The 14,845-nt window shown below is 44.7% G+C and overlaps 1 protein-coding gene across 1 annotated transcript in view; it reads left to right on the forward strand.

The window, feature by feature from the left end:
- Positions 1-381: 381 nt before the first annotated feature.
- trpm3 (transient receptor potential cation channel, subfamily M, member 3) overlaps positions 382-14,845 on the forward strand; it is a gene marked incomplete at both ends in the record, with an annotated part of 426,331 nt that continues 411,867 nt past the window's right edge. Inside the window, one exon of the mRNA XM_079516029.1 lies at positions 382-639. Coding sequence (XP_079372155.1) covers positions 382-639 — 258 coding nt within the window. The remainder of the gene's footprint in view (positions 640-14,845) is intronic.

A 14,845-nucleotide genomic window follows, 5' to 3' on the forward strand; every position in this document is an offset into this window, starting at 1 on the left:
ATTTCCTCCCGGACGCTTCAAGCGAAACGGAACCAGAGAAAGGAGTTTAAGGGGAACGCAAAGGGAGGGAAAAAAAAGGAAAGAAGTCTCCAAGTTTTGGAAGAGAGAGGAGGAAGAGGAGAGGCAGTCAGGGGGACGGACCGGCGACCATCATGACAGCCACAGCGTTTGTTTGAGCACCGTTCCCTTTTCTCCGGTGCACCCAGGAAGTGGTCATCACTGCGTCACCTTCTGACCGAGCTGACCCAGGAAGTGATCATCACTGCGTCACCTCTGACCGAGCTGACCCAGGAAGTGGTCATCATCACCCAGGAAGTGGTCATCATCACCCAGGAAGTGGTCATCATCCCGTCAAACTCTGACGGAGCTTCCTCTCCCATCATGGCGTCTAAGAAGAAGTGGGCCGAGAGGCGCGACGGGCGGCGGGAGCGGACGTTTTCGACGCGGGGGGACGACTCCTCTGCCGGGGCCCCCCCCGGCGCGGGGGCCCCAGGGGGCCCCTCGGGAGGAGGAGGAGGAGGAGGAGGAGGACCTGGGGGACGCGCCACGAGCAGGGGCCGCTTCTCGGAGTCCTGGAAGAGGATCAGCTCCCGGGGGGGCTCCACCAAGAGGGGGGCCCTCGGGGCCCAGCAGCCACCGGTAAGATGCTGTGGGGGGTAAACCGTCAGCGGGGGGTTAGGGGGGGTGGGGGGGTTGGGGGAGCCCATCCACCTGGCTGGTGGGAGAGAGGAGAGGCGAAGATCTTTAATATCAGTATGTGGTTGTGCAAGTCTCCCATGACTCTGTGAGTGCACGCATGGAACCAGTTTTGGTTCCATTTTAGGGTTTAGGGTTTGGTTCCATTTTAGGGTTTAGGGTTTGGTTCCATTTTAGGGTTGTCCCGAGCAAGAACAACCTGATCGGGACATCCCTAGTATATCAATATTTTACCCACATCATGATATTAGACTGGATATTGTCTGTGATTTGGGATATTGCACTATTGTGATATCATATGGCATAAGTGTTCTATATAAAACTATATATATCTATAAAAAAATCGGTATCGACAGAGATACTCAAAATCAAATGATCGGAATCATCGGAACGGGAGCAAAAGAAACATGATCGGGACATCCGTATAGTTCCATCTGTACACTGTCACAGAGTCATCCGTAGTTCCATCTGTACACTGTCACAGAGTCATCCGTAGTTCCATCTGTACACTGTCACAGAGTCATCCGTAGTTCCATCTGTACACTGTCACAGAGTCATCCGTAGTTCCATCTGTACACTGTCACAGAGTCATCCGTAGTTCCATCTGTACACTGTCACAGAGTCATCTGTAGTTCCATCTGTACACTGTCACAGAGTCATATAGTTCCATCTGTACACTGTCACAGAGTCATCCGTAGTTCCATCTGTACACTGTCACAGAGTCATATAGTTCCATCTGTACACTGTCACAGAGTCATATAGTTCCATCTGTACACTGTCACAGAGTCATATAGTTCCATCTGTACACTGTCACAGAGTCATATAGTTCCATCTGTACACTGTCACAGAGTCATCCGTAGTTCCATCTGTACACTGTCAGAGTCATATAGTTCCATGTCACAGAGTCATATAGTTCCATCTGTACACTGTCACAGAGTCATATAGTTCCATCTGTACACTGTCACAGAGTGACACGACAGATTTTGTTTAGTTCAGCCATGGCTGAAATGAACAAAACTCCTACTGAAATGAACTTTTTTGCCATTTCCATTTGCTCTGTATCTTCGTCCGGGATGGCATTCGTCTCAATATGGTGGCCCTGGAGTGAGTGTGGAACTATAGTGGCCCTCTGGAGTGAGAGTGGAAATATGGTGGCCCTCTGGAGTGAGTGTGGAAATATAGTGGCCCTCTGGAGTGAGTGTGGAACTATAGTGGCCCTCTGGAGTGAGAGTGGAAATATGGTGGCCCTCTGGAGTGAGTGTGGAACTATAGTGGCCCTCTGGAGTGAGTGGATTTATAGTGGCCCTCTGGAGTGAGTGTGGAAATATAGTGGCCCTCTGGAGTGAGTGTGGAACTATAGTGGCCCTCTGGAGTGAGTGGATTTATAGTGGCCCTCTGGAGTGAGTGTGGACATATAGTGGCCCTCTGGAGTGAGTGTGCAACTATAGTGGCCCTCTGGAGTGAGTGGATTTATAGTGGCCCTCTGGAGTGAGTGTGGACATATAGTGGCCCTCTGGAGTGAGTGTGGAACTATAGTGGCCCTCTGGAGTGAGTGGATTTATAGTGGCCCTCTGGAGTGAGTGTGGACATATAGTGGCCCTCTGGAGTGAGTGTGGAACTATAGTGGCCCTCTGGAGTGAGTGGATTTATAGTGGCCCTCTGGAGTGAGTGTGGAAATATAGTGGCCCTCTGGAGTGAGTGTGGAAATATAGTGGCCCTCTGGAGTGAGTGTGGAACTATAGTGGCCCTCTGGAGTGAGGGGTCCTTGACATGAACAAGTTTGGGAACCACTAGGACAGTGCCGCTTGACAGCGACTGTGTTTGGCAGGTTTTGAGGTCGGAGGTCAGAGGTGCATGACCTGAATAATTGACCCGTAGAAGTTTTGTAGTTCTTCTCAGTTCCTCACGAGGCTCACAAACCAAACCACGCTTGCAAACTTTACAAACCTTAGTAAATATCGATTGATTTGTGAGAGAGAAATTGTTTGTATGCTGGTATCTCTGCTCTCTCTCTCTCTCTCTCTCGTACGCACGCGCACACGCAAGCACACGCAAGCACACACACGCGCTCAAATGTTCTCATTCCCTTCCTTTCTCCATATTTTGCAGCTTCAAGGCCATTGGTGTTTTTGGAGTGTGTTGAAAGTTTGATCAATAATGTAGGTTACATGGCATCTTCCATTGGCCTGGGGCGTGCGTGCGTGCGTGCGTGCGTGCGTGCGTGCGTGCGTGCGTGCGTGCGTCTCATAAATGCGTGTGCATGATTAAATTGGTCCTGTTCTATGATTACCAAAGATTTGGGGGAGTTAGGCTTATACGACGAGGAAAATATATCTCACCCATATACAGCCCTTAACGAGATAGTTCACCTCCAAAATGGATTATTTTCCATGGATTGCCCCATATCGAAATCATCGATGTTATTCCTTGTTTTTGTCAGATTCCTAAAGCCTCCCATGCACTATAAGATTTTTGACAAGATTTTTAAAAGACTACCATCTAGTCGAATACGCCCTGTTTTATACATCATAACAGTTTTGCTAAAAAATATCAATCTCACAAACTTGCAGATCTGCATTTTCAGCTATTTTCCCTTTTTTTATCGTCAGTTCAATCAACTATAATTGCATCCAAGGTTCGCCAGCGATATCTTATTTGGGAGGTGGAGCGTTTTGTTTGTCTGGCCGGTCCCCAGTAGACACAAACCTTTCACGCTACAGTACACACACACACACACACACACACACACACACACACACACACACACACACACACACACACACACACACACACACACCACGTTGCAGGGGAAATGTTGTATGCATGATTATTATTGCGTGCGTGCGTGCGTGCGTGAGTGTAGCTACATTGATGCAGCTACATTGATACAGCTACATTGATGCAGCTACATTGATGCAGCTACATTGATGCAGCTACATTGATGCAGCTACATTGATACAGCTACATTGATGCAGCTACATTGATGCAGCTACATTGATACAGCTACATTGATGCAGCTACATTGATGCAGCTACATTGATACAGCTACATTGATACAGCTACATTGATGCAGCTACATTGATGCAGCTACATTGATACAGCTACATTGATGCAGCTACATTGATGCAGCTACATTGATGCAGCTACATTGATACAGCTACATTGATGCAGCTACATTGATACAGCTACATTGATACAGCTGCATGCATAATCCCTGTATCTTTGGTCACATGCAGGTAATTAACATGTAACCCGTACAGTATATTATATATATATACAGCATGTTTCACTGATGTCTTATTTATGACATGCCTGTCATGTATGTTCTATTATGCAGGGGATTATTAGTGTCACCAGATACTGTGTGTGTGCGTGCGTGCGTGCGTGCGTGCGTGCGTGCGTGCGTGCGTGCGCACACCTGCCTCAGAGGAGAGAAGCTCAGCTAAGCATGGTCCCATAGGAATGTGTGTTGCTTGGTTATGATACCCCCCCCCCCCCCTCTCTTTCTCTTTCTCTTTCTATTTCTCTCTCTCTCTCTCTCTCTCTCTCTCTCTCTCTCTCTCTCTCTCTCCTCCTCCTCTCTCTCTCTCGCTCTCTCTCTGTTCCCATAGCTGGGAGAGACTTTGTGTATCATTGCTGTCGGGGGGGAAGGAACCGATTATTATATTCTGAATCTTTTGTCTTTTTCGAAAATTAACACGGCTTTACTTCAGGGAGCCAGCTTAGGCACAGTGGAGGGTGATCCCTGGCACACTGCACACTGGCATCTCATCATCTTATTACATCTTATCAAATGTAATATTCAAAAAAAGGATTAGACAGTTAAATTGAGTCCCCTCACATCTATGAATTTACATGATCCTGCACATAATTCTACATTAATTTCAAACTCCTCTAACTCTGACTGCATGGGGAGAGAGTCTGGGAGATGATGGGTTATTGCTTCATCCATTTAGACCTGAGGCCGATTCTATAAAACAACAAATGTCTTCACCAACATTGCAGCTGTAGGGCAAGGATGAATTTATCCTCTTTCAATCTGCAAAGCTTTTGTTTCATAAAAGGCTAGGCTTTAAATATGAGCTATAAATGCTTACCTGAGAAAAACTGCAGGAGATCTTCAGCTGTGCAGGTCCATGGGAGCCCTTTGGCGTGAACAATGAACACATCCGTTTTCTTCTACCGTTTTCTGAAAAACCTGTGTTTCTATGTCAGTAATGCTGAACTTTTTTCATGTCTGAAAAAAAATATCTTTTTCCGGGGACCCCCCCCCCACCCCTGCTCACTTGATCATACTGCAGCTTCAGACAAAAGCATCAAAAGTAGCAACTATCCACAAGGAGTGCTGTACGAGTCTCCATCCATCCATCCATCTTCAACCGCTTATCCGTAGACGGGTCGCGGGGGCAACAGCTCCACCAGAGAGCTCCAGACTTCCCTCTCCAGAGCAACATTAGTAACTGCCTCCTGGGGGATCCCGAGGCGTTCCAAGGCCAGCCCTTCATCTGGTCCTTGGTCTTCCCGGGGTCTCCTCCCAGTGGGACGTGCATCGAGGACCTCCCTAGGGAGACGCCCGAGAGGCATCGTAACCAGATGCCCGAACCACCTAAGCTGGCTCCTTTTCAGGCGAAGAAGCAGCGACTCTACTCCGAGTCTCTCTCGCGTGACTGAACTTCTCACCCTATCTCTAAGGGAGATGCCAGCCACCCGTCTGAGAAAACTAATTTCGGCCGCTTGTATTCGTGACCTTATTCTTTCGGTCATGACCCACATTTCATGCTTATTGTAAGCGACTATTGTAAGTACCTTAATGTTGGTGCTACTGCTAAATTAAACTTAAACTCAGCTATATGAGCAGATCCACATGGGCACGCATGCAGTGGTATCATGCTCGTAGAACGCAGTACCACACCGTGGTACCAGTAGTCTTTTTGACGTGCATGCACAGGGACGGAACGGTGCATGTGCGTGCACGCTAGAGCGCGTCCCCCTTGATTCAAGAGAAGACGCACCTAATCAACCTTGCGTCACCAGACCTTCCAAGACGCACCAAGTACCCAGTGGTTTACTGCCGCCCCCCACCACCCTATTTTCACACCGTGTCAAGTACCGTGCCGAATCAAATGGATACTACTTTGCATAACAACAGGACAGCTTTAACTGTTTATACCTGAGCGCACGGTAACGCCAGGGCTCCACCGGACACGTTGCGTTGCGTCTGCGTCGCGTCAAAAAACGCACCGGTTCAATTTTAATGCACGCGTCGCGTCTCCGTCAACACGGGCAGTGGAGCCACCCTTCATTGATTAAAAAGGGAACATTCCCTGACGGTGACGGAGACGCGACGCTGACGCGCCCGGTGGAGCCCGGCCGTAAGCATGCACACTTACAGCAGTAGGCTATAGGCTACTGCTGCTGTGAGGTGTTCTGCACACAAGAAGAACAGATTAATTCGTCCAAACAGTAAAGATGTTTGTCTGACTATTTTAAGTCTACTTTTGTGTTTGTGTCTAAAACTCTCATACACTATATTTAACAATAGGCTTAGGCTATATCAGCTGGTCTGTGTGTTCTGTAATGTGCACATGCACGTGTGTACGCGCGTGCACGTGGCGTCATTAAAACGCCGTGGCACCAGTATAAAAAGAACATCATGACACCACTGCACGCATGCATCTCGAGGACGCACACACATGGATGCTTATTATTAGAAATATTAGTATAATGAGGATTGGCTTGGCTCATGTTGGTGCCCCCTTGGCGTGGTGTCCCTGCGTACTGTGCATACTGTGCGTATAGGCCTAGCAAATCTTTGCTTCTGGGGTGTCCCTGGAACAGAATATTTTAAGACGGGGTTCCTGCGACATACTAGCGTCATGTCCAGGGGGTGTACTTGTACATCAAGCTGCCTCACGCTACAGAAACAGGAGATGGGCTCCTGCCCCTATGGGCCTCATGGCTCGGCAAGGCTACTTATACTACTTTTACTCCGCGGACAAATATAATTGCAACACATTATGTTTGTCAGAGAACCGTTGGGATTAAGAAGGCATTTTGTAGACTTGACCTCAAGGTCTTAATGTGTTAATGCTTTGTTTTCCTTTAGTCCTGTTGGTCCATAAGCTGCAGGGTTTAGGACAACATGGCGGTGAGTTATTTCATTAAGTCCATTCCTTGTGTAACTCGGTTTAACCCATTTAGACCTGAGGCCGATTCTACAAATGCCTTCTAAATCCTGACAGTTTTCTGATAAACCCCATGTTTCTATGTGAGTCGTTCTCAAACATTTTCATGTCAAGGAGCCCCAAAATTATCTGTAATTGGCATCTGAAGATATGTTGTTCCAGGGCCCCCGACAGGAAGCAAAGATTTGAGTTAAAAAAACGTTCGCTCTGAAAGAATATATATTCAAAGATTTGTGCCGCATTTTCACGTTTAAAAAAAAAAATAGCAGATCAAGCTCGTAGCGCGGCACTCGGTGCCGCGCTACGAGCTTGTAGATCTGCTATTGTTTAGTATAACATAATGCTTAAAACAACAAAAGGGGTTCCCGTCCAGAATGGATTAATGAGCTTATACGATCAATCTGAAATGATTTTGATCTGGCCCATAATTCCACAAACGAGTGTGTTGATCCTCTTGTGTTGTAAGTGTTGTTCTGCAGCATGCGCACAGCCTTTGTGTCGTTACATTTGAAGTCACCCGCTATCTGAGGAATGTTGTTTCTTTTGTGTGTTATTTGAGCGGTGCCGTGTGTTCCAATGAACAGCTATGTGTGTCTGTCCCGCGACCCCGTTTTTCCTACCCGATTTCGCACCAGTGAAGGGTGGGAGGGCGAGAGCCCTATGCAGAGCCCAACGCAGATCGGTTTTTGACCCCCTCTATCACACGGAACTATAGTTTTGTTTTTTTTGCGGCTTTCGCCTTTATTTTATATTTAGACAGTAGGCTGACAGGGAATGGGAGAGAGAGATGGGGGAGTGACATGCAGTAAAGGCCGTCGGGATCGGGAGTCGAACCCGCGGCACACTGCCAGACTCGGCACAGGCCAAGGTGCCTGGACCGCTGAGCCACGGCCCAGGCCGGAACTAGTTTTTTTTTTTTTTGGGATATATTTTTATTTCATTTTTTGAATGAAAGGCACAGGTACAGGCATACCAAGAAAGTGCACACAAAGTGTAATTCAAATCATTATCAGTGGCTTGCCCCTCGCCTCATTTTTTTTAAATCCTACCCCCAAACCCCTGCACCAACCACCGTTGACAAAAAAATAAAAAATAAAAGAAAAAATATAGTAATGATAACAATTAAATGCAACATAAACATATATCAAAACAAATTGTAAATAAATAACAATAAATTAATCCCTCCCAACCCACCCCGTCATAGGCCTGAAAAGAAAAAGATACGAGCAAGAGTGTCAACAAAGACCAAAATAAAATAAAATAAGGGATTATACAGATATAATTAGTTATATATGTCATGCTAGTTATACAGTAGAGGTCCTAACTTGATAGAGAATATGGTTCCAGCTGTCTATTGTTTGATAATTTGCACCATTCAATCTAGCTGTAGAAAGCTCCATTGTTACAACATCAGTTAATAACTGTTTCCATTGATTAAAGGGCAGAGAATGTGGAGCTTGCCATCGCAGTGCCAACATTTTTTTTGCAGCGGTACTTCCTGCCAACCAGAATCGTCTCTGAACAATACTTAAAGTTAAAGAATCATCATTAAGGAGCAATAATTTAGGACAACAGGGAATATGTTTTTGTAATACTTTAGATAGATAATGAGTTATCTGTTCCCAGAAACTTTTGACTGTGGGGCATTCCCACATCATATGTATAAAGGTACCAGTAGTATTTAAAGAACAGAGTGTACAGTTTGGTGAAATAGCACGTCTCATTCTATAAGCTTTCTGGGGGGTTAAATATGTTTTATGGACAAAATTGAAATGAATCTGCTGATGATTTGGGTTTCGTGATGCCATAATAATATTTCCCCACACTCTGGTCCAATTGATAGATTGATGATGTTCTAATCCCAAGTCTGTGCTCCAAGATTGGATAACGGGTATTAACGAAGTACCTCTTTGTGATAGATCTTTATAAATTATAGAAACTTGACCTTTGGACAGACCTGCAGTTTTTTTAGAGAGAGTAACTAAAGGGTGAGTAGCTGGTTTGGTCCATGGTCCATAGGCTCGCATAGCCGAACGGAGCTGCAAATATAAAAAAAAGGAGGTACCTGGTAAGTTATACGACTCTTTCAGATCAGAGAATGATCTTAAACCATTATCATCCATAACATCGGCAAGTACATGAATGCCACAATTGGACCATGATTGAGCTACAAAACAACGGCCTCCGCTAAGCAATAAAGGGTTATGGAATAAGGGAGTATGTTCATGCCACTTAGTATCCCATTTAAGTAACTTTTCATATTTGCGCCATAAAGATATGGCACTGCTTTGGTGAAATATCTGTGAAGACAATGTCCTGTAAACGAATCGGTGCCACAATATGTTTTTCAATATTAAGCCAGGGGGCCTCAGAATTTAAATTAAACCAACTCAACAGAGGACGAAGTGATAACGCTTGAAAATATAATTTAAAATTTGGTACAGCTAGACCGCCAGATTGCCGCTCATTTTGTAAGGTAGTAAGTTTAACCCGAGCTCGCTTGCCTCGCCATATAAATTTTGAGATTGCTCTATGTAAATTTTCCCAATGAGCAACAGGTGGGGCAATAGGAATCATGGAACTACAGAAGTTTACTCGAGGTAATATGTTCATTTTGATAATAGAGACTCTTCCGGAGAGGGAGACAGGTATATTACACCATCGATTGAGATCGTCTATGATTGACCTAATGGTTCTATTGTAGTTTACAGACACAATTTTTTCAATTGAAGGAAATATATCAATACCCAGATATTTAAATTGGGTTACAACCGGGATCTCATGGTCAAGCACAGAGTTAGGAGTAGTTTTTAGGTACATTAGTGCAGATTTAGTCCAGTTTATTTTATAACTTGAAATTGAACTGAATTTTTCAAAGATTTGGAGGAGGCTTGAGAGGGAATGAGATACATTCTCCATATATAACAGGATGTCGTCCGCATAAAGCGAAATATGATGATCAGTAGAATTTACAGAGATTGGCTTAATGTTTTCTGATTGCCGTATAGCTTGGGCTAAAGGTTCAAGGGATAAAATAAATAAGTTTGCTGAAATCGGATCCCCTTGCCTACTTCCACGAGTGATTTTGAAAGGAGGAGAACTAATATTTCCGGTTATAACACTGGCTGATGGATTAAAAAAATATTTTTTTACCATATTTATGAAATTTGTACCTAGTCCCATACGTTTCAGTACAGCCCAAAGATAGGTCCACTCCAGACGGTCAAAGGCCTTTTCTGCGTCAACAGAGAGAACAGCAGACGACACTTTGGCATGAGAGGCGGAGTTGACAATGTGAAGGAGACGTCGCAAATTATCAGACGAAAGTCTTTTTTTAACAAAACCACTTTGATCCGGGTGAATCAATTTAGGTAAAAACTTTTCAAGACGGCAGGATAATACTTTAGAAAATAGTTTGACATCTGTATTAATTAAAGAAATAGGGCGCCAATTAGAACACTGGTTTGGATCTTTACCTTTTTTTAATAAAAGAGAGATTAGGGACATATTCACGTCTCTCCCTAAGGAGCCTTTAGATATGGATATATTAATCATTTCAAGTAATAGTGGGCCCAACACGTCCCAGAACTTCAAATAAAATTCAGGGGGAATTCCATCCCACCCTGGAGACTTGCCTTTATTCATAGCTTCCAGAGATGTTTTGAGTTCTTGTAATGATATAGGAGCACCCATTAAACTTGATTCAACTGGTGACAAAACAGAGAGGTTAAGGCCACTTAAAAAGGATTCAATCTCCTCAGAGGAGCGCTCGCCTTCTGTAGTATATAAATCATTATAAAATTTAGCAAATCTTGTATTGATTAATTTTGGATCTGTAAGCAGCTCACCATTTTCTGATGTAACAGTAGTAATATTTCCTACAAGATCACTATTGCGTAGTTTGTTGGCCAGTATTTGACTCGGCCGACTGCCATGAAAGTATTGATTTACTCTAACTTTATGGATGGAAGATTCGGCTCTTTTCCTGATAAGATCGTTTAGTTCACTCTTAACATTGGCTAGTGTAGCAGCAGTCTGCTGAGAGAAATGCCTCTGTTGAGATAGGTCCAAGGTAGACAGCATGATTTCTAATTCAGATATTCGTTTTAGCGAGGAACTAGTTTTTTGTGTCCATATCACAGTTGATGGAATAAAAATTCAAATGAAAGGAGAGAGGAAAAAAAAAGCTCTGCCAGTTGCTTAGAAACTGGCTAAAATGGCCAAAATGTAAATTTTGTTTACTTGGAAGTGGTTACTTTATGCTTTGTAATTAATAATGTTTCCATTTAAAAAAGGTAGTCGACGAACGCATTTCGTCTTAGTTTTATAGTCGACGAAAACAACACTGTTGCATGCAGCAGGGGAGCACGTCAAGGTCACAGGGCGGCGGTGGCTCAGGAGGTAGAGCAGGTCGTCCAATGGGCTGTGGCTCAGGAGGTAGAGCAGGTCGTCCAATGGGCTGTGGCTCAGGAGGTAGAGCAGGTCGTCCAATGGGCTGTGGCTCAGGAGGTAGAGCAGGTCGTCCAATGGGCTGTGGCTCAGGAGGTAGAGCAGGTCGTCCAATGGGCTGTGGCTCAGGAGGTAGAGCAGGTCGTCCAATGGGCTGTGGCTCAGGAGGTAGAGCAGGTCGTCCAATGGGCTGTGGCTCAGGAGGTAGAGCAGGTCGTCCAATGGGCTGTGGCTCAGGAGGTAGAGCAGGTCGTCCAATGGGCTGTGGCTCAGGAGGTAGAGCAGGTCGTCCAATGGGCTGTGGCTCAGGAGGTAGAGCAGGTCGTCCAATGGGCTGTGGCTCAGGAGGTAGAGCAGGTCGTCCAATGATCCATGGGTCAGGAGGTAGAGCAGGTCGTCCAATGATCCATGGCTCAGGAGGTAGAGCAGGTCGTCCAATGATCCATGGCTCAGGAGGTAGAGCAGGTCGTCCAATGGGCTGTGGCTCAGGAGGTAGAGCAGGTCGTCCAATGATCCATGGGTCGGCGGTTCCAATCCCGGCTCCTCCTGTCCTGTCCACATGTCGAAGTGTCCTTGGGCAAGAAGACACTGAACCCTGCATTGCCTCCAATGAGTCGGTCGGTGTGAGCTCAGCTCGCCACCGTCGGTGTGTGAATGTGGGAAGTGAGGACGCTGGCGTCGACTGTTCGCCGCTTCACCTCCCAATGTATGTATGAATGAATGAACCATTGTAAGCGCTTTGAGTAGGCACGTAGTGCATAGAAAAGCGCCATAAAAATGCAATTCATTATTATTATTATTATTATAGTGACAGCTGCAAACGTCTCGTTGAATAATGGCTGAACTTGAACTCCCTGCTTCCATTCAAACAACTCCACATAACGGTTGGAAAAGGAAAATAATCACTTCTGTCCTTAATAAACAATTATACAGTTTGGATTCTGTACACACACTCATAACATGGGGCAAAAAAATATATTTTTAAAACTCGATGGGGTGACGACTTTTTCTGCTCGGTTGAGTTGATGGAATAAAAATTCAAATGAAAGGAGAGAGGAAAAAAAACGAAAAAAAAAAAAAAAACGTTGGTGCTCTGCCAGTTGCTTAGAAACTGGCTAAAATGGCCAAAATGTAAATTTTGGTTACTTGGAAGTGGTTACTTTATGCTTTGTAATTAATAATGAAAATCCAACTAATGTAACTAGTACAGAAGTTTTCAAATACATGTAGTGGAGTAAAAGTACAATATTTGGATCTGAGATGCAGTGGAGTAGAAGCAAGTCTAGACAATTGGATAAATACTCTAGTAGGAGTACTCCAAGTAGGCTACAAATACCTCAACATTGTTATGTTATGTTATGTTATGTATTATTATTATTACCCTTATTATTATTATTATTATTATCCTGGTAAGTTCCTGGGCCTGGCTGGCATACCAGCATACTGCAGCTCACTGCTTTAATCTGCTTATTATAGTGGTTAGGCTTCACAGCTCCTCTGCTGCTAACCGCAGGGTTAAAGTGTGTGTGTGTGTGTGTGTGTGTGTGTGTGTGTGTGTGTGTGTGTGTGTGTGTGTGTGTGTGTGTGTGTGTGTGTGTGTGTGTGTGTGTGTGTGTGTGTGTGTGTGTGTGTGTGTGTGTGTGCGCAGTGCACTGCATTCAAATTATTATTGTGTGGGTGTGTGTGTGGGTGGTACAGTGGGTCTAGGGTGGCAACAGTAGCTTGGAAACAGACTAAGTATAGAGGCTTATATACTTTGTTTTGTGTGTGTGTGTGTGTGTGTGTGTGCGTGTGCGTGTGCGTGTGCGCGCGCGCGCGCGCGTGCAACGCTCATGCGTGTAACGCATGAGTGTAACGCTCATCGGCAGCTGGCTGCTGGGCTAAATAGACTACAGTACTTCACTCTAAAGGTGCATAGCGCCAGGATGAGAACCGTTGCTTCCCATAGTTTGGAACCAAATGGACCCTTATGGGTCTGTAACTCTGAGAGTGTACCAAATGGACCCTTATGGGTCTGTAACTCTGAGAGTGTACCAAATGGACCCGTTAGGGTACACTCTCAGAGTTAAATTAACATTGATTTTACAATATAAATTGGGGGTCCCTGAGATATAAATGCCATTAAATGGGGGTCCGTATAGACTAATGCATGTCAAACTGGGGGTCTTTGAAATTAAACGGGTTGAGAATCACTGCTAGAGATAGAACAATCTTCTCTTATGAGTGGTCCCTGACATATGTTTTCAAATGGCGGGGGTCCGCGGGGCTAATTAGTGTCAATTTGGGGGTCCTCGACATGAAAAAGTTTGGGAACCGCACTGCTTTATAACTGTTTGGAGTTTGGAAGCGCTCGTTTGGAAATCACTCAATGTTCCATCCATTCACCACCTGTTTATAAACGTCACATAATGCAGGAGGCAGCAGGATGTTGCCTTATTGTCGAAAACGAGCGCTTCCAAACTCTGACACGTAGAACAATCACCGCACAGAATGTATTGACAGAAAGTAGCTCATAACATGTCTACGGTGGATTGTTTTAGCCCCTCCTATGCCCAGCTTTGAGGGTTTGTGTGGAGTAGGAGAGTAGCGACGCGCTTTAGTCTCGCCGCAAAGCGGGTGCCTTATGGGCTATAGTTCCAAACATTGCTCCTATGGCTGGAACTATCCCATTGAGATAGAATGAGCACTTCCGCATTCCATTGTTACAATGGGAATCAACGCTGGTGTCGCCACTCTCTTACTAGATTACTCTGGTGTGAACACAAACATTGGCTTGATGATTGGCTGATCACCCCATAGCGATGATTTGATTGGCTGAGCAAAGTACATATTGAGGATATATACAGTATGTGAGGCGGGAAAAGTGAAGACGGCGAAAGTGATTGGCCGGAATGATAAAGCGCCCCTAAATGGTAAATGGTATGCATGTAACGATTCACTCAACTCACGATGCGATTCGTATCACGATATGATTTTTCACGATATTAAAAAATATATATATTTTAAAGAAAAATTACCGTTTTTTTAATTGTATTGAATTTATCTTCCCCCCTGAGATTTTTTATTTAACTACATTGCAAAAAAAGCAGCATTACTTTTGACAGTGCAGAAACATAATTGCCTTCCTTGATGAGTATCAACGACCATCATCACCTGGGCACAGTCACAGACACACACAGTTCCCCTCTACAGTGCTCTACTATTGAAAGTGACTATCATTTCTCTCCAAAAGCACTTGAATATGATGGAATATGACTAAAGACCCCCCCCCCCCCCTCAAGCAATTCAAGCATTCCGTACAGCTGCAATGTTGGTGAGTTTAACGTCGTTACAATACAATCAGACTATAGGACTTTTCTGTTTGGATATATATGGGCTGTCAAGGCCAGAAAGTAGTTCTGTTTTTGTACGCACAGGGGGCCAACTCTTTTTAAATGCTTTGAAAATCAGTTTTGCAGAAGCAATAGGCTATACTTTTACCTCTGAAAAGCACCCGAGGGCGCTTCAATCTGCAG

Source organism: Electrona antarctica, assembly GCF_951216825.1.
Source record: "Electrona antarctica genome assembly, chromosome: 12".
Classification (NCBI taxonomy): Eukaryota; Metazoa; Chordata; class Actinopteri; order Myctophiformes; family Myctophidae; genus Electrona; species Electrona antarctica.